General features: G+C 42.4%; 1 protein-coding gene across 2 annotated transcripts; it reads left to right on the forward strand.

Moving 5' to 3' along the window:
- Positions 1-20,536: 20,536 nt before the first annotated feature.
- LOC147901571 (putative plastidic glucose transporter 2) lies at positions 20,537-25,048 on the forward strand. Of its 2 annotated transcripts, none has more exons than XM_087374605.1 (13): positions 20,537-20,686; positions 20,759-20,870; positions 21,000-21,067; positions 21,194-21,321; positions 21,453-21,557; positions 21,639-21,751; positions 21,903-21,996; positions 22,250-22,403; positions 22,645-22,791; positions 23,796-23,869; positions 24,004-24,092; positions 24,165-24,279; positions 24,383-25,048. In XM_087374605.1, the coding sequence occupies exons 1-13, from the start codon at positions 20,569-20,571 to the stop codon at positions 24,578-24,580; spliced, it is 1,515 nt and encodes a 504-aa protein (XP_087230731.1). In that variant the 5' UTR covers positions 20,537-20,568; the 3' UTR covers positions 24,581-25,048. The 2 variants fall into 2 exon arrangements, with proteins under 2 accessions (XP_087230731.1, XP_087230732.1); XM_087374606.1 differs by having other exon boundaries at positions 20,556-20,686; positions 20,759-20,875; positions 21,034-21,067.
- Positions 25,049-26,883: the final 1,835 nt, after the last annotated feature.

The raw sequence follows: 26,883 nt of genomic DNA on the forward strand, positions 1-26,883 counted from the left end.
GCAAACAACAATCAAGACCGAAGTCAACCATTTGGTCTTTTATACAAGTCACCTTTTGAAGGGAGGGCCAACCCTTTTCCTTTTTAGCACTCTCCCTCCCTTTACAACCAAGGACTCTTGGGCCCGTAGGGTGCCAAGGCATATTGCTATTCTTACCATCTCTCCCTACTAGTAGAAATAGCGCTTGTGTTTAAAATGCTTGGGACAACCTGGCGTTAGGAGGTGTTCCTAACTGACTCCCAAATAAAGCTTGTGTTAGCCTCGCACCTCCTAGGCTTAGGTGATTTGGGGCTCAAACTCCTTGAGCACCCTCAGACCTTAACCTATTTGTGGTTCAAACCCCATGCATGAGGCTCAAAACCTGGAGTGGCAAGGCTTAGCTTTCGTGAGACACTCTCAACTGTAACCCTGTCTCGGGATATTTGGGGATCAAACTCCTTGAGTTTGAACTGTACTCCTTTCATGGCTATTTCTTTTTGCAGCCCCAACCATTTTTGCTTTGCTTGATTTTTCTCGCTCGCTTATTTGGTCCTGCTCGCTTGACATCGCTCGCTTGATCGATTGCCTCACCTTTGTCTAGTTCTCTTACAACCTGTGACATTTTTAATGCAAAAGAACAAGATGCCAAATTTTGGGGGGAAATGATGCCCATGTTTTGTCATCTTTGGCTATACATGTCACCAACTTGTGCTCCCTAAATGATTGCTGTGGACTAAGAAATGGAACCACCTTTGACATGCTTATGGACCTCCTTATTGCAAGGTAGTTACTTGAAAAGAAACCAATGAAAAATGATAAATAATGTTGGATTTATTACAAGAGCATTTTGCATGAATGAATTGAGTTTTTTCTATTGCATCAATTTATGGGTGAATTAAGCTACAAATATTGCCAAATATCAAAGTTTTAAGACCACCATGCAGTAACTCATAAGTGTGGAGTGTATTTTTTCAAAAAAAAATCCAACAAAATTAGAAATAGTTATTGTCATCTTGGATATATGCACATAATTGTAGCTCAGTATTTTTAACCCCCTAAATCGTAGAAAAAGCTCTCAATTGGTTGCCTCCTTTGGTTTATGGAAAACTCGAGTAGTGCACTTTTAAATAAACAACCGCTTCTATATTTCATTTGATGTTTTAAAAATATTTTGGGTATTCTATATACCCTAGGATGCATGATTCATAGGTGTTATTGCATTTACAATAGTTTAATGATCTCATTCAAGATGCCAATTGTGTAATGTCTTGATCTCAAGTTCATGCTCAAAATGTGTAGATTAGTATATGCACAAAGTTTGTGAAATTTTATTGAAATGCATGTTATAGACTAATCAAGTCATCCATATGCAATATATTACCTAAACTTTGCAAAAGTGGCTATATCCAATCATGCCTTGTTGTCCCAAAGAGAGAGAGAGAGAGAGAGAGAGAGAGAGGGAGATTCTTGGCTATCACAAAACCATGGTAGTTCTTAGAACACCACAAAATGAGGGAAGCATTTACCCATCATCTTTGGGTGGGATCTATTACCCTTAAATGGAAAAAGAGTACTTTGTAGGCCATGCAATGGTTCAAATAAATTAATATGTCCGATAATACATAAGGGTAAAAAATAAGACTATAGGATTGTTCCACATTACTAATCTTACAATTTCTCAAAATCCATGTTGGCATCATTTTGGGTATTGACTTGTCAAACTTGCCACATATTGGTGTTGAAATCGACCAAAGCGTCATGTTATCAGATGCTAACAATGGAGAAATGGTTAATGCATCATGTCAAAAGATCTATAAAACAAGGGTGTCTAATCTAGTTATTTAGATTCTCATTGCTGACAAATTCTAATATAGTTATCTAGATTCTATTTGCCAACAAATTCTAAAAGGGTTTGGTCCATTGGGACCACACAAAACATTGGGAAGCAAAGAATGCAAGGAATTGTCGATATTGTAATAACTATAGTGGTAGAAGACCTTTTAAAAAAGTTTTCATTCAAAGGTCATATATTTTTTTGACGGACTTGGAACTAGAGATATGGACCTGGAAAAGAAATTTTGCATCCATGACCAGAGCTATGGAAATTGAAGAATCGACATCGTCAAAGAAATAGTTCAAGATCTTTGATAAGAAAAGAAACCTATATGTTGCAAAATGAGTATACAAAGTCAAGCTTAATAAAGCTATAACATATGATAAACAAGGTTAGATTCTAGGAATATCCCTTGGCACAATGAACCTTTGCAAAGATGATGTTGATTAGAAAAGGCATGTCTAACAATTCTTGAATGATTATTTGGATGAAGAAATCAACATCTCAAAAATTAAAGGGTTTGTTGTAAAAGGCCAAGAGAACAAGGTCTTCAAGTTGCATAAATCCTTATATGGATTGATACATGCACCATATCCCACTTGCTTTACTCATCATGAAGTTGAGTCAAAGAAGCTCAACGGCATAATCTTGTCTACTACTGGTAATATGGATCGTCAAAATGAAAAATTATAGATGAATCATGATATGAACCTTATACCAAGAAATAGTTTTGAGGATATTAATGTGATTATAAAATGGCTTGACACCTTTTATGATGGATCTAGCTCAGCTATATCAATCACATTAAAACTAGGTTCTATGTGATTATCCCTAGTGTGGTGCTTGTTCAGGGAACATTCAGCCCTGAACATTTTAGAACTTCACCTTTCCAACCATTAACATGAAGCAAGCACAAGCATACACAGTCGGATCATGGTCGGATCATAGTCGGAAGACAAAGAGCAATCCAAATATAGTATCTCATCAAAGAACAACATTCAACATTGGAATAGAAGCAAAAGCTACATCCTTTTCCTTCAATAACATGGACCATTGTCCTCTAGATCAGCATAGGATAAGCCTTGAGCTTGCCAAAAGGAAATATGTAGGCTGAATCCAGTCAGACAGCTGTTACATATCAAGAATTGTGACAAAGAAGATCCCAAAAAGGAGTTATAACTGCCCACTATGGTTCTTTGTAACTGCCACTCATGTATATGACTTGTGACCTTCCAACTTCCACATGACTTTGACTTAGCCTAGGTGCCTAAATACCCCTCAACACTTGGCACACCCGGTGGTAAAACTTTTTCAAAAAAAGTGGGACTCGAATCCTTCCTAACCTCCATGGTGTAGGTTTTACTGATTACTATTGTACCCTTTCATGACTACACGCTAGGGATGGGAACCCATGAAATATAATGCCATCCATACTAGTTTACACAAAATGAATAAATAGAACCATGCATGAATCAGCATGTTCAGACGAAATGGACAGATTGCTCTGATCAAGCAAAAAGGAATAGGTCGATGAAGCTCCAACATCCACAACATGTGTCAGTGTCAAGTCCTCAAAGAAATCCTTCATTTGTCTTTGAACTATTTGCATTTGTCTTTGATTAAACCATTGGAATTCTAAATGAGCTTTGATCCCTTAGTTGAATTCTGATTTTTTACTAGATTCTGCCATAGTTGGAATGTCATTGGACTATTGTCAGACTCCAACCTGATTGTCAAAATCTTTCCAATTATAGTATCCAAAAACACAACCATAAAGCTGATATATTTCAGGAATATGTTATCCAGTCGAATTTTGAAAAATGCATCAGAAATAAGAGAATAGATAGCCAGACTATTTGTAGGCTGCAGTCAAACTACTATCAAATTGTCATCAGTCGGACTGTTGGACTATTTGTCCCCATTATGCCAATTGTCTGGTCATTATTTGCTGAACTAAAGATCACAAAAATTACTATCAGACCTTTAGAACTCCTTGGCATCCATATTATGATTCATTTTTGTCTTCGCTTGTATTAGATCCATTGGTCCATACAAAAGAGAAAAAATACTTGAGCTTTTTGCATACTGCTCAACCTCTTCATCATCATCATCACACATGAAATTTGTATTCTTTGCATAGTGAAGTGAATAGATAGCAGAAACTACATCAGCTTGATTGCTTTGACATACTTTAGAATCACTGACTTGAATTAGATTAGAGATGTACCCCAAACCTTGCTTGTTGTATGGATTCCTGTAGTCAAGCTCCTCAAAGACTGCATTTGGATAAATTTTCTCTTGCTTCCACATAACATCAATGGCAAAAGACGGTGCAAATGAGAAGCATGCACACTCATCATATGACTCTTCATCATATTCTTTTGGATAGCAATCATCCATTGGATCTTCGTCCTCACTTGGCAACTCATTTTCTTGCTGCTCCATTTGTCAATGAAGAAACCCAGAACTTATAGGCATTGGATAGTCTTCATACACATCTACCATGCTTTCAAACTTTGAAGAACTTCTTTCCAATTGGTCAGAATTACTGTCCAATTGTTTGGGTTACTTGCTGTCTAACTCAAGTCTGACTGTAGTTGGACTCTTGTCAGACTGCTATTGGACATCTGTTTGACTGTTTGAACTGAATGTCCGATTGGTTTTGATCTAAAAACATTTGCATCCATTTTATGAACAAAAATCATTGAACTATCATCGCAAATCTTACCATTATCTTTGAAATATGAGTTGGAATTGGAGTCAGAATCGGAATATTGTCCTCTTCATGCCTATATTCAGACTGCAAAATTTGAACTCTGTGTTGAAGCTCTAGGATGTCACTAATATATTGATTAGACCTCCAATCACCTCGATGGAATTTAGTATGCCAAGATTGTGCATCATCAAGCATATCATAATATTTTCCAAGTTTATCCAATATCTTCTTAACCTTTAGATCAAACTTTGCTTCACATATTGCCGGAAAGATATCATAGAACTTGTCATCCAAAAGTGATGGAAAATATTTCCTCCGATGACTGAGTTGTTTGCAATGTGTACAAAAATATAAATAACAATCTTTTGGACCATGATTAGCAATTCCACATAAAGTACATTACTTACTCAAACTTTTCCTCTTGGACTTTTCCATGATATGAGTAGCAAATATGAAATTTGTTGTTGATATAGACTAGAAAATAGAGAGTCAAATGTACCTCCAATTGATGCTTTAGATGAGTCACAACCTTGAGAATTTTGTAGTCGGAAATGTGTCAGACTGTCTTCTGACAACTGCATACAAGTCGGACTTCAATCCACCAAGGAAATCTTTGCCATTTGAAGTCATATGCTGAAAGTTGATACAATGTAGAATCATGTTGTCATGTCAGATTATGAAGAACAAGTAAAAAATCAGAGAACAATGGTCAGACTTTTGTTGGACTGTAGTAGGTCGGAATGTGGTTGGATTGTCACCTGACAACCTAGTCATAAAAATTGCATCCACTTGTCTGACCTACATTCCCTTTGATATAGATTCAATGTTGGAAACTCAGCTTGCACTTCAGATCATCTAGTCAAGACTTCAACCTTTGTTTTAAGCTTGAGATGAGGCGAACTCTAAAATGATGATCTTTAATTTATGTCTAACTATTGGTCAGTCCAAAGATTGAGGATTTTTCCAACTTTACTTCCAAATGATCCGATCTACTATCTGGTTGAATGACACAATGACCACCCCTCTTGGAATCTTCATGCTTTAGAGGAGAATACTTCGTCTTCTGCATCCATTTGTGTGTGGAAAAGCGAGCAGATTGTAAACTAAAAAATGACATCAGATTTGCACCTCCATGAGCAATATTGAAGAGACATAAATTTCCAAGAATCAAATCTCTTGTTGAACATTTTAGAACTTCACGTTTCCAACCATTAACATGAAGCAAGCACAAGCATACACAGTCAGATCATGGTCGGATCATAGTCGAGATCATAGTCGAAAGACAAAGAGCAATCCAACTATAGTTTCTCATCAAAGAAAAACATTCAACATTGGAATAGAAGAAAAAGCTACATCATTTTCCTTCAATAACATGGACCATTGTCCTCTAGATCAGCATAGCATTAGCCTTGAGCCTGCCAAAAGGAAATATGCAGGAGGCTGAATCCAGTCTGACAATAGTCTAACTGTTACATATCAAAAACAGTGTGACAAAGAAGATCCCAAAAAGGAGTTATAACTACCCATTATGGTTCTTTGTAATTGCTACTCATGTATATGACTTGTGACCTTCCAACTTCCACATGACTTTGACTTAGCCTAGGTGCCTAAATACCCCTCAATAGTGTTGGTGCTTGAAGGGCATGCAAGAGAGTTTAGAAGCATTCTAACTCCTAGAAATCCCAATGGGATTTTGTGCATCAATGCAACCACGTCCGGTTTGGTTCATGAAAAGGTTTAAGCAGAATTTGGTAAGATGGATGTGACACCAACTTAATCTAGTTGAGAGATGGGACTAAAACTAATCATTGTCTTTATGTAATGGCTTCTTCTCTCTCATCTTGGAGTCCCTCCAAGAACACCTTGAATTAGGTTATAGCACTAAGCCAAAATTTTTATGTGTAAGAGATCAAGATAGGGTGAATATCTCTTAGTCGATTGCGACCTTTGTAGTATGGGTAAAGGACACGAAGGTTTAGGTGTGATGGACATTCATCAAGTAGCCAATAGACTTGTAACCAAGTCGATTTCACACATATTCATTATGATTGATGATATCTTGGCCATCTTAATGTCTCTCTAACGTCTCAAACTTTGATAAGGTTAGAGAATTAATATTTGCTAGATGGCAATCTCTTCCAATAGAATTGGCATGGATTTCCTACAGAAGTTTTAATTATGCAAGGGAAAAATATAACAATCTCCAGTCCTTCCTACCATGAAGCATAAGGCTTATACTTCAAAGAATATGAAAGATTTTAAGATTTGTACATATTTTTCATAATATGTGAGACCCTAGGGGGGGTTGGAACAAAATATACACTAAAATATAAAAACCCAACTCCTTTCAAAATCATGTAACTTTTTCATATGTTACCCAAATTTCAAGGTGTAAAGAAATATTTGAAGCTCTTTTAGGGTAGAACACAACCATGCTAATTTGATTAACTTTGACTCATGGCATATTGTTAAATTCATCTCATACTCAAAATTTTCATAGGTATCCTCACTATAGGGAGTTGGTGCCCCAGGCAGCTAGCATGAGAGCAAGAAGAGTTTTGGAGTTCGTGAATGTGAGCACCAAAGTCAAATATCACTTGGATGTTGGCATGTCAGAGAATGCTTTTGGAATGATGAGGGAAGATTGGGTTGTGATTAGAGCATAGCCATTGTGGTTTTAATGGGTTGTATGTCATAGATTCTAGTTTGGTGACATTGACACTGATGGTTATTGTGAGGAGGCATCGGGTGCTCTCCCTACGATCATCCTCTTGCTCCCCTTTGTCCTCTCCACTATAAGCCTATCCCAACATATCACCCCCCCTAGCTGCCTTCACACCCCCCTGCTGCTCTTTTTCAACCATAATTTTTAGATATGTAGAATTTTGACACTCTAATATGAGAAATGGATTTGTTCATATTGTACCCATTGTTTTGACTACAAACATGACCATATTTGGAGTCATGTCGACCAAGTTATGGCCAAAATAAGGCTGGTTGTCCAAGCCCCCGAGCATGGCTTGGGGTGGCGTAGTCCCTGGCCTTGCTTGGGGGGCTTGGACAACCAGTTTTATGTTGGCCATAGCTTCATCAATATGACTCCAAATATGGTCATGTTTGCAAAACGATCGGTGTGATATGAACAAATCCATTTATCAATATTAGAGTGTCAAAATTCTACATATTTAGAAAGTTTTACTTTTAAATTTGTTCATAAAAGCTTGACCTTGTCATACTACACATGGACATCATGTATATGCCAGCTATCAAGGTATATCAATAGTTTGAATAATTATACTTAATAGTTATTAATAATCAATAATGTCAACAAGATCATAACAATGATACTAAAAGAATATCCTCATTAGCTTCACTTGAAGGGGATGATTATCTTAAACAAAGACAAAAAAAGGAGCCTTAGCTATGCCGATGCAATACCCTAGCTAAGCTCTGGGGGCTCCATCACACAAGTGTATTCTTGCTCATAGTGGCATGAAGGTGATCCATAATTGGTGTGTGTAATGGCTATAAGGTGATCAATGGTTTATTAGTTGTATTCTTAAACATTTTACTCATGTGAATTAAATTCATGTGCATTAATTGTCCCTATGATCATATTAATTACTTGTGTCTTGATAATTTTGTGTACAAAATCAATGAAATTATATGGATAGCAAAAAAATTAGTGAGCTTCAACAAGCTGTTTGGGAGGAAATTTGCTAGAAGGAGCTTCATGGTCCCCCAATTTTATTTATTTATTGTTCACTACTCAAAATTATTACTTTGAGGCTCAAATAAAGATAGTAAGAAAACCCTTAAGCTCGTAAAGGTGTGCATTTTTGGTGTTCCTTTCCATGTCATTTCCATTCACAACTCAAAAAAAGCTTGCAAAAAGATGAAAAACCTCGCGTGCAAAGCTGACAAAAAGTACCCCCCTCAAATTCATTGGTTATTTATTCTATGTATATATTGTATCTATGTACGTATGTACGTATGCGTGCAAACATGTATGTGTGTGTGTGTAGGGGCACTATGGTTTCAGCTATTGGGTCTTAGAAAGCTCTTAGGACCGCATCATAGAGCCACCATGCATCTCTTGTGTTGTGGGAATCATAACATGAGCGCCCATGACGTTATGATGATGTTAAAGAGTTTGATTCTTGCCATTCCCTCCTATCTCATTGATGGCTCCCAACTATACCATAATTTCTTTGAGCTTGGTGAGATGAGTTACAATGAATCTACTTCTCACATACTCAATAGAGAAGTTGTCCTTTGAGATGCACAATTTTGCTAGCATTGCTCACTTCTCTTGTAATGAAGCATGTGATCATTTTTTGAAGTTATATGCCTAAAAGGATGTAATACGAAATTCTAATAAATATGGTTTGCTTGTCCACAAGTGAGAATTGTAAACATATCAAAACATGATCAAAGATTGTTAAAGAGAACAAGTATTGCTTCTTGAAGATTTCAACAATGATATGTCAAGACAAATGCTTGCATCATTAACTCTTGAAAAACCCAAGAGCATATTACAATATTACATGACAATGTAGAGAAGTGGCTACCATATACAAGCCCCATCTAGACCACATCTGATTCAAAAATACCACAATAGAGTTTCAAGATCTTCCCTTACATATACTTGATAGATTTCTCCATATCACACACATGCATATATGTGACGAATAGACTTTGCCAATAGCCAACCAATATCTTTGGAATGGAGGCTATGCCACAAAGTGTATCAATACGGTTGTATCCATAGTCAAAATAAAGGGGGACCATGAGTGGGCCAAATTTGGACGCGAGTTGTAGCAAAAGGCTAACCATAAGACAAAACGTGGGCCATGTCTCATAAAATCTGAAGGAGGCAGCATTTCACATGGTTGCGTGTAGCTGGAGCACTGGTTGTGGCAGCATCGGGGGTATTATGCCGCGTTGGTTGTGGCAGCAACATTCTCAGTAGTGATGAAAGGGGGGGAATAGCAATTCCCTGTCCCCTACTAGTGAAAGCTTCAGTTTCATCTTGGGAATCGTTGAAGATCATGACAACTTCACTAAGTCCTAAACCACTTGGGTTAGTTGAACTAAAAATGATTTCTAGAAATCCATATACTCCACATGGCATGTGCTCTAATGTGTGCCCAGTCTTCCTGTCTAGTTTTGCAATAGCCATCCCCTTTGCCTATGAGTATAGACTCTTAGAGTTTGTCCATACTGCCATGTGGAGTATGAGCCAAAGAAGGGTGGAGTGTTTCTCAGGTATGGCTCTATGCCAGATTTTAGCAAATATGATTTTCTGTTGGTCTCAGCTATCCTATATCCTCCATCTAGCATTCAACACCCTAAATACTTCTTCAATAGACCCTAGCTCTACAAACCCTTTCTATGGAGATCTAAAACTATAATGCACAATCTATCCTTAGTATATCAACCAATATATTTTTGCCCAAAAATAAATAAATATGCATGGGGTTGTGTCATGTGACCTCAATGTCTAGGGAAAGGCTAGTGGGAGGTATAGTATTAGTAACAAGGGATCGGTGGCATTTGGGAGTTTGTCTTGGAGGGTAAGATTAATAGTAGTGCCTTCCTCATTGTTAAGGGCTTTGGGAGTGTTTTAGGGCTCCACAATAGCTTCCTGGAACCCATCAGGTACATTTTCAAGTCCGTTTGCAAGTCATTTATGACTTGCCATACATGGAGAATGGGATGTTGATGGCCACAATACATGCCCACTCTAGGGGTTTTGTGGCCACACCCTATCTTTTAAACTTGAAGCATTGGAGCCATGCATAGCCCAATATAAATGTAGAGGAGGAGGGTGTAAAATTGGATTTACAAGAGAAAATAATATAGTAGAGAAGATGGTCCCTTCTGAGAGCCATTTTCTCTTGAGGAAGGGCTGCCTTTGGGCTCAATTCTTCTAGCAATCAATGCCTTGTGTGATGGATCTTGGAGTTGCCTTATCAGCTCATGTTCAGGTGTCGTGAGAGTAGAGCTTCAAACTTGTTCAGGATTGAGCCTTGAGAGTGATCATTGAAGGCACAAGATGAGGATTGTCCATGAGGTGGGATAAAGATGAAAGGCCTTGGAGGTGGGATGGCAAAGATGAAAGGTGGGGAGAAAGATGGCAAGCAGAGAAGGGACATGGTGTGGAAATGGGACACAATGGGAAGAGGGAGGGGGAGGGGGAAATGGGACATAATGGGAAGAGGCACCTGAGAGTGCATTCTTGCGTCTTCCATGGAATTTGGGAGAAAATCACGGCTAACGAGAGAACAAGCAAGAAGTGGTGAAGGTTTAGGCTTTTGTGAGGAAGACCTCCATTGGATAAGAATAGCTGAAATATTCGACTTGCCTTGCTAATACTGTCTGATTTCATGATGTGAAGGGAAGCCATTTTCACCACTTGGAGCTAAGGTGAATATGAGGGCCTCCTCTCGAATTTTGGTGTTAGGCATTTCATGGTAGACCATTTGCTAATGGAGGGTTATTCAAAATGGGAAGAGGGAGGGGGGTAGTGCTAGCATAAAATTTTTTCCCAACCAATCAAAATAAAGACACTCTCAAAGTTAGTTGGTTTTTGCATCTGGGTGGTTTCTACACTACATTACTCAAAATCCTAACCAACATTCTAGAGATGTAGTGAAATTTTAGCCGGTTTTTCTCCATTTTAGTTGGTGCAAAACACACTAAAGGGTGGTTAGTCCCTAGCACAAGAGGGGGAGGTAGTGCTAGTCAACTAGTCAAAATAAAGGACTCTCCAAGTGAGCCAGCTGGTTTGAGCTTCTCAAAACAATGGAGTTTTTACTTGGCCAGCACTAGGACGTTTTTTCAAATTCTGAAATCCTGTGCTTCCACATGGCACAATATACACCCTTAGATTTTTCTAATTCTGAAAGCCCAAAAGCCCAAAAGCTTTTTTGCTGAAAGCCCAAAAGCTTTGCTTTGAAAGCTTTTGAAAAGCTGCATAAAAAGCCATGGCAAAACCTTTAAATATAGGCGAAACATTGTAATTTCAAGTGTGTTGTTGTTTCTTCATCATTCATCATCACCATCAGGTTTGCTTCTACTTCCTTACTTGCTGTTTGGTAGACAACCATTCCGCAGCGAATTGGGAATCTTGCTATAGAAATTTCTGATTTTGCAGTTTTTTTCCACCTTCCCTCTTTGCTCGAATACCATTTCTCGTAGCAAGGGCACTGCCAGTTCGGGTCGTTCACATCCCCCATGCATTCTTGGGACTCAGCGTTCGTCTCGCTGCAGCAGAGGCACGATTAGTCTCTAAGTCGCTTTTGTGCGAACAAAGTAGAGACGTTGAGAATGAACCTTAGAGCATGGCCAGTCTCGATTCAATCTCGAGCAAGGTGACGACCTCAAATCTGTTCCGATTTTGGGCAGCCATGGATTTCGGGAACTGCATGATTGATTCTGCGCCTTAGCCGCTCTGTCTCTCCCTGCTTCTTCCTCTAGGGAGCTCTCACGTCGGCACTCACTATCTTTCTCCATCTCGGTCTCATGGAAGCCAACCACACAAAGGCATAGCTCTCTACACCCTCTCCCCCCACTTGATACGATCATCTCGACTGTGCATGCCTTTCTTCGGCGTACTCTGGCAGCTTATGCGAGACTTAAGCATGATTTTGTGCTGCAGTACTCTAATGCTCATCTCCCTCCCGTCAAGCATGGAAATAGCGAATAGCGTCCACTTATCTCTGGCAACACTCTTGGCTTTTTTGCTTATTGTCGCTCACTGTTGCCAACCTCCACCCTTGCTCTCCCTGGACTGATAGCCAGCTCTCGGATTCTTGCTGCTACTTGAATGATAGCGTCATCCATCGGATTGTTACGATGGTTACAAGTAACTGTTACTGGGTACTGTCTCAATCTTTTACGATGAACATCATGCGTCCTCCCCTAAGTCATTGTTTGTCTGAACCTACGCGTATCCCCTTCATCTGGAGCACGTTTGAATTTCAGTATATAACTTGCCTCTGCGCATTTCGGCCGACTGCCTTCAGCTCTCTACCCTTACTTGTGCACTTGGATTCGAAGGAGTAAGAGGCATTTTGCTTAATTGAGGCACCCACAAGGTAGGCAGCTGTATGGCAGACTCGAGCAGAGGATATATAGCATAAACGTACTCCTGTAGGCAATAGGTAGCTAAGTGGTTGAGAGGAAAGTATTGTAGACAGCAAGGCGATTCCTCCAAAGGCTGGGCAACTTGCGCCTACAGCTCCAAAGCAGGCACCAAGGCTGAGCAGCCACTTCTTGGACCTTCTGGGCAGCGAACGATGCATAAAAATTGAGCGCTCCTACTGTAGCAAGAAGCAAGAGGCATTTTGCTTAATTGAGGCACCCACAAGGTAGGCAGCTGCTATGGCAGACCCGAGCAGAGGATATATAGCATAAACGTATTCCTGTAGGCAATAGGCAGCTAAGCGGTTGAGAGGAAAGTATTGTAGACAGCAAGGCGATTCCTCCAAAGACTGGGCAACTTGCGCCTACAGCTCCAAAGCAGGCACCAAGGCTGAGCGGCCATGAGCGCTCCTGCTGTAGCAAGAAGCATGGGCTGAAAAGCATCTCCTGGGCAGCAAGATCCAATCAAAATCCCTCCAGGAAGATAGGTGACTAGATTTTCCTTGTGCCGAATTGTGAACACGAAGACTTGCCCGAGTGTTGCTCCTACTGTAGCAAGAAGCATGGGCTAAAAAGCATCTCTTGGGCAGTAAGATCCAATCAAAATCCCTCCAGGAAGATAGGCGACTAGATTTTCCTTGTGCCGAATTGTGAACACGAAGACTTGCCCGAGTGTTGAGCAAGATGATGGGTATTTGTACGTAGTTCTTCTTCATAACAGTTGCGTAATCTGGCCTTTCCTTAACAAGCTCATCCAAGCTGATGGAGTATTTGATTGGATGAATTACAGCTCAAATTCAAAGCCAGAGTCATTACGAAAAGCTTCAATATCATGAATTACAGCTCAAATTCAAAGCCAGAGTCATCACGAAAAGCATAGAATTGTTAGATAGACAATCTCAATATTCCTGAGTGATCGAGTTTGAATGTGAATGCAGCAGAGGTTCAATATCCCTGTGGTGACGGTGTTTGAATCTGAATGAATGCTAGGGGCTAAGCGAAGATTGTTGCTGCTCTTACGAAATTTTCGGAAGCATTACGCACCATTTGCGAATCTCAAGCCTCCCGGCTCTCTTTTAGCTGGCAAACGCCTATTGCAGTTGTCAATGAAGTCGCGTAGTTCTGCATACGTGTTGAAGCCGTTGATGTAAGCTCCCGGACGTTCTCCTGCATTGTTTGCTAGCCGGAATTGCTTTGTGGTTAGGAAGAACCTCCTCTTTGCTGGTGGAGGTTTTGTTGCCTTCGCGTTGCTTTTGTATAGCGCAAATAGCTGCTTGCAGGCACGACTTATTACACCGTCCTTTCAAACGAGCCGTCTTTTTAAATCTTCAAGAAAAAAAGATTCTTTCACGCTGGTGGAATTTACCTTGTCTGCGTCCATGTCTTATGCTGCAATGTCCCGAGCTTTATGATTCTCTGCACCTGTTCTTGACAACAGACAAGATATTAAAACCATTTTCCTTGCACGCATGTTTGACGCAACATATTCATGACTTGCCTCTGCCTTTTTCAATCTCTGGTAGTGAATACCTTTATGCGCGTGGTTGTGTTGTCGGCTGTGAGAACTCTCGTGGAATTGGTCTAAATATGTCTGGATGTGGGCAATGTAGTATGCGCAGCCTCGTTCTCTCAGTCACTCTGGACAACATCACGTATGCCAGGCCAGGGGCAAACACTCCTCGGAATATGAGCAGCGCTTTGTTGGATATGGTTGCGCCTTGGGATTTGTGTCCCGTGATAGCGTATGCTAGGGTCAATGGAAATGTGGACTTGTGGAACCATTTTCCATTTATTGCCTTTCGCTGATGCTTCGAGCGTCGTAATGTGAGCACGGCCGCTGTTGTGTCCACGACGACAGTGATACCGTTGATTTCCCCCCTGCTAGTTGCATTGATGCTCTTGATTTTGCACATTGCTCCATTTGCGGCACCTATTGCGAGGTCGATGTTTTCCGTTATCATTGCCTTCGCCCCCACGCAAATTTTTCCTATCTCGTTGAAGCTTTTGTCCTCCAACCATTCTTTGAGAGCTGGTTCGCTCGCGGCGTTACTGTGTATTTGAACATGCACAATCGTCTCGGGAGTGTTGAATTTCTCCACAAGCTCATCGTTGAAGGTAGCGACATCGACTCTGTGTGTGCAAATGATGGTTGTTTCGGCATCGATGAAGTGGCATGCACCTTCCTTGTCGACAATGCACTGTCCCAAACAGTCGGAAATCTCGTCAGTTGTGGGCATCCTGAGTCTTATGGTATGCAAGAATGCCAAGAACGGCATGTCTCGTGCATGTCGCACCGAGAATTGCATGTGGTACATTTTCGCTGCAGGCCAGTGCGCGGAGGACGTGATGTGGCACGGCTCGCAGAGATCCTCGCGGTGTTTGCAGACTGGCGGTAATTGTGCCAGGTCTCCAAAAATTATCAGCATTTTGTGTCTGAATGGCTCATGCAATGTGCCATTCGTGACATTGACGATTTGTCTTACCACGAGATCGAAAGTCATCCTTGTTAGCATGGACATCTCGTCAATGATGATCGCGTTGGCTTCCTTGATTGCGAGGTGTCGTTCATCCGTCTCATGGATGTTCAGTGGGTATTGACTGCTGCGCACAGGGATCTTGAATTGGTAGTGTACAGTGGTTGCAATCCCGCTCAGCCGCGTCGCAGCCGCCCCTGTTGATGCACAGAGTATTGCCGTTTTGTTTTGCGCTACCAGATGCGAAACATAGTATCGTATCAAGAAGCTTTTGCCGCTACCTGGTGTTCCACAGACAACGTGTAGCCCCGAGCTTGTTGAAGCCAAGCTTTCGAAGACTCTTTGTTGTTCTACTGTCAATGCGGCATTGGCGACGGTGCGAAACTCGGCCATTTTTTGCAACATCCTCGCGCGTGTTGGCCCTTCGACGGTTTGCTGGTCGATGTTAGGCGCTTCCATCGGGCAGTCTCGGATGATCGCAACCTTTTGCAATATCATATTGATCAACTGGTCCGTGTGGTCAGTCGCTAGCAAGTTCCTTTGCGTGTATTCGGTCACATACATCTCGAGGTCCTCGTTGCTCAATATGAGGCCGCGCATTTGGCATTCGACAAAGTAGGATCCAGCTGTGTTGGCAGGTGATATGAGCTCCGTTTCATTCCTGAAGCTGAGTTTTCGCAAGAGCACGTTGTAAAAGTACCCCTCTGGTTGATGTCCAGGGTGGTAGTCAGTGAATCTGACTACTCGCTCACATTTTGCGATCCTGTTGCCGAAGAGGTCAAGACCGACCGTTCCACGTTGCGTTTCCTTGGGCTTTCGTATCACATATTGCCTATGGTAATCGTAGAACGTGCTCTCCTCGATGACGCTCGGTCTCCCGCAGTATATGTCGACCGGGTGCAGGGTGACGTTGTTGTTTCGCGAGACGATGCGTTGTCTTAGAGATGGTGGCGAGGAGTCGACATAGTGAACGGTCTCGCTCCTTGTGATTATTGGTATCTGCATGCAGTTTAGCGCGGCCTCTGTTGGAGAGGTTGGTTTTGATAGGAGGCTCGCGGCGATGAGTTTCAGCTTTACTTCGTCGAGATGTTGCAATCCCAAACGTGAGGCGTCTTCTGAACGGATGTTCAGTTTGCCCATTGGTTCAGATTTCATCGCGTACTTGAGGAGGTAGTGAGAGATTGAAGAGTTTGTCACCCGCTGTATGTTCATGTGCGCACCCCACAACAGTAACACGGAAGGGTGGTAGGGGACGACGTTTCGGTGCGCATGTCCCGGCCGGTAATACAACCAACGTTGCGTCAGAGGGTCGAGGATGGGTTCATATTCTGGCTGTGTTGCGAAAGGGAAGCCGTGCTTGCAACTGTGGTGTGACGGTCCGACATAGCACGCTTTCCTGCATACGTGCGATTGCTTTCTGAGAACTAGTTCTCGCAGCCTTGTGTTTCGAGGATCCAGGGCCTCGTCCCTGGGGACGTAAGCTGCAATCTCATTTGCAATTCGCCGACGATCATCATGGTGGACCCACAATATGACATGGGCGTGTAGGGAGCCCCTGTTTTGTATCTCATAACGAACGACATGGTGTTGTATTCGGCCAAGCAGACCGTCGGATGAAAGCAAATGCTTGCGCATGAACATGTGGAAGCGTGCGTGGAAAAGTGCCACGCATTCAACAGGACAGTCCTTCCAAGTGAATTACGCATTATAATGCGTTGCGATGCTCTCGATCACATTAATTTCTTGCCACCGTGTATCGGTGACCTCGTCTGCAGTGAATGTCAGAAAGAAATCTGGGAGGCCCCAAGCATCGACCATCGTTATGAGGTCCTTCAGTTGCCGTCGATGCCACGATGGGGACCCCGGCATTGTTGATGGCATGCTGTAGCGAAGCACGTGTCTCATTGCGTCTTCATCGGTCGTGGCAGGGTTGGCTTTCCTATATTGGTCGATGTCTCGTTGCAAGCATGTAGAGTTGCTTGAATTGGCAATCATCACTGCCTGTTTTAACTGGAACATGATCAACAGGTACGGCTTGTAGAGCGTGTAGATAGAGAATAAGGTGCATATTCTCATTTTCACATAGTTGCTGAACTGTATGCAGCCATCATAGTAGCCCCGTCCGAAAGGGAACAGGAATGGGAACACTGCTGACTCCATGGTTATGTCAACGCACGCACTGCCAGCTGCTGCTACTCCGTCGACGTGGAATAAAGCGACCCTCTCTGAAAGCATTTCTGTACCCCGTAGCTGTATGGAGGCAAACTCATGCTTGTCCCTTGCATCAAAGGCGCGACGGTTCGCGGGGTCCACCATGTTTTGCAAAAGCAGGAGCTCAGGCTGAGATTCCGCTATTGACATTAACTCGAAGGGAGCTGTCTCATCGTGTAGTTCCAAGATACCTGCAATGGTTTGAGGACTCAAGATGCACATACCCATCTTGATGTCCGCACGCTCTGCTAAAGAATTGTACTTGCGCAATATTGGATTGTTCTCGATGTTGTATGCGAGCACACCTGACAGCTCGTTCGTCACGATTTCTTGAGCCGAGCTTAGTGGGACGTTTCGCCAAGATATCAGAGGATTGTCTAGAAGTGACCTTCGATCGAGTGTGCCACGAGCAATCGCATTTGCAGTCGTGGTAACTGAAATGGATACATCTATGATGCTTAGCAGTTGCGTGTGGAGGTGGTTTGTTTTAAGCAACTGCCGAGAGTACTGTGGCATCAACCGCACAATGTATCTGCTCCGCTGGGCATCTCGTGTGCAGCTTTGGCATTTCCAGTAAGTCACTTGCATGCCCATATTCTCGCAGGCATCCAAAAGTATCATGTTTCCGAGTGCGGCGGTGTGGCTTGAGATCCCTATGCCTTGCGAAGAAACGATCCTTTGGTTTGCAGACACTAGCGTGGTTATGCCACAGACACCGCAGATTTGAAGGCTAGAGAAAATAGCCGCGCAATTACTAACCCATTGCTTGTATCTATCTGCGATGGTCAACCACGATGACGTAGCTGGCCTCAAGGACATCTTTCTTGATGTTATATCAACTTGAATAGCTCGATCTCTGGCTGCTCTGAGCGTTGACGAATGGTCATGTTCGAAGGAGTTTCCGGTGGTCATTTCTACATCGTGACATGAATCGATGTCTTATGTTCGGGTTTAAACACCTACATGGATTAATAATAAAAACCATCCGAAACTTTGCTACAATTTCACTCACGTGGTTTTGTCTAAACGCAACAGGAAAAACAAAATGGACTGAACCTCTATCTTTAGAATGTGAAAGAATTGATAAAATAAATTGAATCAAGCATGCTACAATTTCACTCACGTGGTTTTGTCTAAACGCAACAGGAAAAACAAAATGGACTGAACCTCTATCTTTAGAAGGTGAAAGAATTGATAAAATAAATTGAATCAAGCAAATACATTTTGTTGTGCGTACCTTTAGGAGAAGACACTCGTTTGGAGGCTGCAAACATCTCGAAAACAGAAGTGTTGCAGACATGATTAGTATGTTGGTCGAACCAAGCAAATGTAATGTTCCCTTGCGGAAACAGAATGTGCGAAGAAGTGTGCGTGCTCAAGATGAGGAGTTAAAAAAAAAAAAACCATACGTAATGTATAGTGGAGAGCCGGCACATGTCTCTCCAAAAATTATATATCATAGGGGAACGTGCCATCCCCCCGTTTCGAATAGTCACCTCCAGTGTTGGAGGTGTAGCGCATTAATGCGGACCAGAGCAGCAGACGGTGCAGAAACATTTCAGAATTGAAATGACCGTACATTGTACTTACGTGGAGTATCCTTTCTGACGTCCACAGCTCGACGACAAGTGGCTTATTTCTTTGCTGGAGTGTTGGAATCTGAAAAACAATCATGATTAGTCGAAAAAGAATTAACGAGTTGCAAGAACAACAAAACTCATCATCGATTGCACTTCTCCTGCAGGACTCCTCAAAGAGATCCTTGTCGAGCTTGACATTGAGTTCGATGAGACCGATAGGATGATGGAAAGTTTGGAGGGGCAGAAGCTACTAGACACGAAGACGAAAGGGATCACAGCGTATACATGCGAGCTGCTGCATTACGGGTACAACGTATCCTTGGAGTTGCTAAGGGACACGACGCGCGATCAAGCAACGGCTATACTCGAACAATTCATGGAACAATTTGGAGGGACGCACGACGCGACGCACCCGGTGACGACAATGGAGAAGCTAACGTATATTTTCGACAGGGACTTATACGAGGAGCGTTTCGGTATTGGAAACGATCCTTTCACGGCAACAGAGAAAAACCAGGGCAAGTAAATAAATGCATTCTATCATGGACGTCAAATGAAAAAAAAAGACCGAAAACCTCGATGACTAACGTAATTGTCAATGTTTACGCAGGTACGACATTGAAAGACGCGAGCCTCGAGATGAAGGAGGAGCCTCCACTGAAGCGCCCGCGCAAGGGAATCGCGCGAGCCTCGTCGTCTACTGCATCACGTGCAAGCCCAACAACAGAAAGTACATAGGGAGCACGACGGACCTGCCGCGGAGGATCAAACAGCACAATAAAAAACCACCGGCGAAAATGAAAGAGGACTTGCAACGTTACAAGCCCTTTGAAGAAAATTTCGAAATCAAAGTTTTGGAAACAACAGACACCGTAGACAAAGCACGAACTTTAGAGCAGTACTACATAAGGAGCCACAACACAGTAGGTCCATTAGGTTACAACACGCTCGAGGGCCATCCGGCCAGAGCGCGGAAGTACTATTTCCTAAAGCGTAGGAACATAATTTGACCCAAAAAATAAACATTTGTGCCTTCGAAAAAAGGGAACCAATGAAGTTGCAAATGGTCTTGGAACTTTTGTCGTACATGCAATGCAGCTTTGGGTTTGGATTTTTCCTGTCACACTTGCATGCTTCTGGCTCAATTTCGTTTTGATTTATTATTTATACATTTCTGAAATACATCTCCTCGTCGTTCGCTCGAAGTGGAATGACAATAGATTTGCTTACAATGCAAAGAATAGGAATTTGTCTTTCTCCGAAAAGAAAAACTACGTTTTACTGTCGACATGAACAACATCTCTAAAAAAGGTTGCATGCAATTGAACATCAATCTTCTGCATCATTTCTGACAACGTGACTCATGTGAACCTCAACAAGAGAGAAGTATTCATCAAGAGCCCAGCTGGACAAGCACTCTAGTTTCAAGTAAAAGATAAAGGCGGGATTTTGCTTCACTCAAAACCGGAGCCATAAGCTAGTGCGCCAAATTGGGTTGATTGAGGTAAGGGGAGAAGTGAATGGAAGGGGACACAAGAAGAGGGTGAGGGAGGACACAACACGGATTTCACGTTCACGAGAGTCTCTCCACTCTCTCTTTCTCTCTGCGCCTTGCCCGTGTCCTGAATGCGGGAGGCCATGACATCCTCCCAGTCGAGCACCTACGGCTTGCCTCTGCTCTCCCCCGTCCTCCTCCTCCTCCATGGCCATGCTGACGACGAGCTCGCCCACATCGCTGCTTCAGGTCCTCCTTCCTTCCTTCCTTGTTTCTCTTAATAATTTCTTGCTTTCTTCCAACTCCCCTCCTCTCCTGCAGTTACCATCCCCGATGACCCCGACATTTCCACCTTCGCTCCCCCTTGGCAGCCTTGCTTGCCCCACGTCTGTGTTGCTTCCATGGGTGCCTTCCTATTTGGGTATCACTCCGGGTAAGGTAGCTTCGAATTGCTCCGAGTCGGCGTTTCACTTTTAGCGTTCTTCTTCACCCATCTGTTGAATAATGTGGAGGAACACCCCCGATCCATCTGTTATGTTGTTTGCGATCGCTCGCTGAGCAGGGCGTTGAATGCTCCACTACGGTTTGTTGCACAGGATCTCGGTTTTGCTGATAACGCTTTTGCCCAAGGTACTTCTCTCTTTGCCCCTCTCCTCTTATCATTCAACTGTACATATCTTTTGATTTATCGGAAATATTCTGATCCACACGGACATCTGTCTGACGTCTAATTCAAGCTGAGGCAACTTTTCACAGGATGGGTTGTAAGCAGCTTGTTAGTAGGCGCTCTGCTAGGTTGCTTTTTCAGTGGCACCATCGCGGATGAGCTGGGGAGACGTCGTTCCGCTCAAATCAGTGCCGTCCCAGTGATTATTGGCAGCTCTCTCAGGTTTTTTGCCTTTGCTTAAATAGTTTAATTCGTCCCATGATATGCAATGCGCATCTCATAAGCTGAAAAATTGTCAATCGGAACCTCGTTTTTCCCGGGCTTTTTCATTTGATGGTCGGGGCTCACCTCAGTGCAGTGGCTTTAAGTCCGGGATATATGATTGCTGGACGCTTACTTGTCGGTCTAGGCCTCGGCGTTGGAGCGCCTGCGACGGCTCTTTATGTATCCGAGGTAGAGGCGGATTTGGAATCTTGTCATTTCTTCTATGTAGCGGTACCCTTAATGTTCCTCTACTCACTGTCAATGCTACAGATCTCTCCGACAGCTTTCAGGGGGACCTTCGGCGCACTTTGTCAGATTGCTGCTTGCCTTGGACTTCTAGGAGCCCTCGTTGCTGGACTTCCAGTGGCTACGATTGCAGGATGGTAAGTCCTCATATTTGAGATAAAGCATGTGAAACAAGTAAAGATCCTTCATTAGTTTGATTTGTCTACCCAATCGTCGTCAGGCGTTGCGTTGGCGGATATGCATTTGTAATTCGGTACCTTGGTGTATAACCTTCTCCTGCTGTGCTAGGTGGCGAATTTGTTTCTGGATTTCTATCATTCCGGCTGCTCTTCTTATTTTGGGACTGGAGTTTTGCTCTGAAAGCCCACGGTGGCTTTTCAAGGTTTTGCATTTAAAAATCTACGAACATCTGTATTCTTCAGTGTTGGCGTCTCTTGACTTGCTCGACTGGCATTGTGAATTCTAGGTTTGAGACTCTGATGGGTTTGTATGGTGTTACAGTTCGTGTGGTTTGTGATTTGACAATGTGGCAGCAATCAAGATGGTTTGAGGCTGAGGTTCCTCGACATGCGTTGTGAATTCTTGGTTTGAGATTCTGATGGGCTTTTATATATTGTGCCTTGAGAATGTGGCAGCAATCAAGGTGGTTTGAGGCTGAGGTTGCAATCAGGAGATTGTGGGGTACGGCACATCTGAAAGGAGCTGTTGCTGATCTAATCCGGAATGAAAATGGAAAATCGGTTGAGCAGGCTTCATATGCTGAGTTATTTAACAAACGATATAAGGGAGGTAGAGTATCTGTTATACTGAGGCTCAATTTATCGCACTTCAGACTCACTTTCCAGCGCAGCTTGACTTTGTTAGATCTTCTTTGTTATCTAAAGACGAATTTCGAGCTTACTCTCACAGCAATATTTACCGTGCTGATTGCATTGTTGCACCTTCAATATTTTGCCGAGCGGAAACAAAGTAAATTACATAGCAACCTTGACGAGATCACCCTTGGTTTATTACCCGTCCTTTTTTGCAGTTGTGCTTACTGGAGCAGCAATTTTTGCATTTCAGCAGTTTGCAGGGATCAACGCTGTTTTTTACTTTTCATCAGTGGTCTTCAGAAACGCTGGAGTGACCTCAGACCTGGTTGCCAGTGTCTGCGTGGGTATTGTTAACCTTTTTGGTACGGTTCAGACTTTTGTTTTACCTACTTTTTTTTTCCCCCCCAATAAAGAAACTTCTATCCAATATGAAAGAACCCCCAAGGACGAAGCTCATGGTAAAATACATCATGCAAGGCATGAGAATCAAAACACCCTAAGTGGGAAAAAAAAGTGCTCATCACAGAGCGCCAAAAGCCACCAAGGTTGAGGAGCCTGAAGCTCCTCAGTGGTGGACTCTGTGAAAAACAAGTGAGGAAAGCTTCCTCCTAGGAGAATTTGCTCGGGAAGATCCCTAGTATAATATCTGTCCAAATCCTAGCCAATGTGAATAAGGGGTGGATCTGGGACCCTAAGGCCTCTGTGCATCTAGATCTCTAGATGTGGCACTATGAAATGCTAGCTAGAATCTCCCAAAAGTATCATCTTGACATGTGCAGGTTTGTAAGAAGTCCCAGGAACATCATCTAGAGAACATGTCATGGAGTCGAAAACGCCCAAGCAGTCATGCTTATAATAAAGATCTGAGGTCCTAGAAGAGAAGGCCAAGCTACTAAACCCCAAGACTGAAGGAACAAAAGTGCTCAAAGACTAGCAATACCCTTCGAGATGACCCTCGTATGTTTACAACCCCATAAACAGTATTATATGGACTCCTTGGCCAAATGGAAGTAGAGGCTACTCCGAACATGGACCTCCACTGGTTCATTGTAATCTCCCCGTGAATAGAAAGCCAAAAGAAAAGAGTTACTTCAAAGAGAAGTGTTGCTCACGAGTAAAAGAACTACTTTTTCTGTTTTGACGAGTTGGCTCTCTAATTTGGGAGTGGTTCTATTATTTGTCGCATTTTTAATTTATTAAACATGAATGGCGTGATTTCTAAACTAGCTGTTTGAGTGAATGTGATTCAAACAGAAATATTCTCTCCTCTTTGTTTCACCATGGGGATTCCTTCTATTATTTGATGGCTTCGTCGAGTAAAGATTACCAAGTCAGAAAAAAGAAATGTGACACAGTCGGCGTGCAGCTTCTTGTATTGCAGCTGCTCTCATGGATCGGCTAGGAAGAAAGACTCTTCTGATGTGGAGCTTCTTTGGCATGGTAAGCACGCTAGGCATGGAGTTTCGCTGTACTCAAACGGTCCATAGCAATATTTGTTGAAAGGAGAGCTCGTTAAACATGGCATGTGCATGGTACAAGATGAAGCTGGCTAACGTCTTCATTCTTGTATGTAGTCTTTGGGCGCAGCAGTGCAGGCTTTCGGAGCAGCTATTCCCCTTCTCACTACTGCACAAAGCTACATTTCGCTTTGTGGAACACTGTTGTAAGTTCATGAGTCGTTTCAGAGTATTCCCTACTGAACATTAGCTCTAATACCATGATTGTTTGGGTGCAGCTTTGTTTTTATGTTTGCTATTGGTGTGGGACCAGTGCCTCCTGCACTGTTGCCAGAGATATTTCCTAATCGTATTCGTGCGAAAGCAATGGCTGTATGTATGGGTGTACATTGGGTAAGAGATACTTCCAACAGTCGAACACTTTTGCATAATGAATATTAGTGTAACGTCCTTACTGGCAGGTGTTCTGAAGATGTTAATTTTCTGATTTTTACAGACGACGAGTTGCTTGGTAGGTTTAACCTTTCTTTCCCTTCTAGAGGAGTTTGGGGCCACCTTCATGTACACATCCTTCACTTTGGTTTGCCTTCTTGGAGTGATATTTGTCAGAGCATATGTGTTAGAAACTAAAGGGAAATCTCTGGAAGAGATCGAGGCACTATTGTTTCACGAAATCCGGAATCCAGGGAAGTGAATTTTCTCATGAAACATGATTTCAGAGCTTTAAGATTGTGCAAGGAGTGATCCCGCAGAGGACTTGAAAATGCAGGAGATACATCAGCAAATGGATTGTTTCCCTCTCAGTATTCCATTGGGACATAATTGAGGGTATGCCCCGCTATACTTCGTGCAACATTTACACCAAATTTTTTATGAGGATATTGCTTTGAGGGTTAGATACAGGTAGGTAACTCAACAATATGATAGAAGCGGAAGCAAAGAATGTGAGGTCTTTTATAACGGAAGAATTGGAAAAGGCATACAAACAGGCTAGAGGAACGATCATGTTCGGGACTCGAAGCCAGCCGTCTCTTGAGCAAAGAAGCTTTAAATAGATGCAGGAGAGTAGGACGCGCAGCTCACTGATATTCCAGCAACGCTCAATGCTTGCGTGAGAAGACATTCGTCTCACCTTCTTGTTGCCTATATTCTCCATGTAAACAACAGCATTTCCCATATCTGCAGTGAAAACTGAATAGATTTTGGTCGGTAGATTTAACTTCACTTCGTAAATGGAGTTGATTAACCAAAATGCACTTATTTTAATGTTGGCTTCTAATTTTATTAGGTCTTGTAGATCCCTGGATATCTCCATGATGGGGTCTAAGCATGCTTATAAAAAGAACAAAGGTGATTAGTGAAGCCAATTCTGAAAACACACACAAATGTGCATTGGTAATCCATTTGAAAGTATTCTTGTGGAGGGTATTGAATACAAAATTGTCTTTTTTGAGCTACTTGTACAGGTTTTTTTGGCGCATGATCTCTTTAAAATTGTCTTGTTTGAGCTACATGTACAGTTTTTTGTGTGTGCATGATCTCTTTATTTGCTGTAGTTCTTGTGAGATGCGTCTCACCTCCAAGATGGAAACGTAAATTGAAATTTCAGCTAGTCTAATAGAGAATATCACGTTGACGAGCAAGGGACGGCAGAGAGCAAATGAGAACATAGGTTTCAAAGGTTGAATTATTATTTTAATGCTCATGCTCAGTGTGTTCACTCGTAGCATTTTACAAAGAAGTTTTACTCTCGACGTAGAAGATCTCAAACACAACTTGATGTTTTGAGGGTGCTATCCTCTATGTCATGAAGCTCATTGAAATTTCCAAGTACGTAGATATCATTGTCCTGATCTCGTCTGTTAATTGTCGCGGATGTTGGTGTTGAGAAGAGACGCAGGAGGGAATAATAGTCTGGTGGACAAGTGATGGAAGGCAGATAGTCAATGAGATGCGGAGGGAGTAACATGGCTTGCAAGAGAAGCAAACAGAGGTTGCAAAACAGCCTGATCAAGGCATAAGGAACAGATTGCAGATCGAGGAAAGTGATGGCACGGTATCGAAACGGACATGGAAGACACTCTTGTTACATTTTGTAAAGGGAGAAACAATGAGAAGAAAGAAGACTCCTTGCAGAGTAGCAATAGCAACAAGAAGCAATTGCAGATGCACGCATTCGATCATTGCCATTGGAGCGAAGAACATCTCGGGAGATGCATGTCTAAGAGACGATGCTCTCTAACTTGAGAAATGGCTAGAGAAAGTGAAAGAGGTGCATAGCTTAGATCAACTAGTTGCAAAGAGGGCAACATTAGCTATGTTGGTGTCCCCTGAAACAAAGGAGAAATGGCTTGGGTGCACAATGTCGAAGATGTTGTCATTCAGAAGAACCAATATGGCTCCAGCAGCGGCGGCGATTGAACGTATAGCGGAAGCAATGAACGATTATTCCAACCCGAGAAGTCTATGGGCTTCAACAGAATGCAAGAAAAGGAGAGAAAAAGGATATACAGCTTAGATCTAGTTACAAAGAGGACGACATTAGCTATGTTGGTGTTTCCTGAAACAAAGGAGAAATGGCTTGGGCGTGCAATGTCGAAGATGTTAATCAAAAGGATCGTGGCTCCGGCGACGGCGACGGCGGCGGCGGCGACGGTTGAACGTATAGTGGAAGCAATGAACGATCATCCCGATCCGAGAAGTCTATGGGCTTCAACAAAACACAAGAAAATGAGAGACAACCTAAGTGCAGAAGTCATTGCTACAGTGATGACATTTTGACACAAAAATATGAGAGTTTCTTCAAATAGAAAGAACATTCCTAAAAAGTGAACAGGTCGCAAGGTGTTTGAGGAGCACATCATACACATGCTTAATACAATGCAGGTCAGTGGTGCCTAAACCAATCTAGTGGTTGTTTTGATTGAGCTTTGGGATAGTTTACTTGTTTCATTTCTTAAACCAGGTTTGGACTAAATGTGTTCTAAACTAGTCCGT

The sequence above is a fragment of the Dipteris shenzhenensis genome, chromosome 5, assembly GCF_047967505.1.
Source record: "Dipteris shenzhenensis isolate YYH24624 ecotype China chromosome 5, Dip_SZ_1.0, whole genome shotgun sequence".
Classification (NCBI taxonomy): Eukaryota; Viridiplantae; Streptophyta; class Polypodiopsida; order Gleicheniales; family Dipteridaceae; genus Dipteris; species Dipteris shenzhenensis.

Coding starts and splice junctions, on each gene's coding strand:
- LOC147901571 (XM_087374605.1), top strand. CDS start 20,569: ATGCGGGAGGCCATGACATCCTCCCAGTCGAGCACCTACGGCTTGCCT. Junction 20,687..20,758: donor CGCCCACATCGCTGCTTCAG/GTCCTCCTTCCT, acceptor CCTCTCCTGCAG/TTACCATCCCCGATGACCCC. Junction 23,870..24,003: donor TGTGGAGCTTCTTTGGCATG/GTAAGCACGCTA, acceptor TCTTGTATGTAG/TCTTTGGGCGCAGCAGTGCA.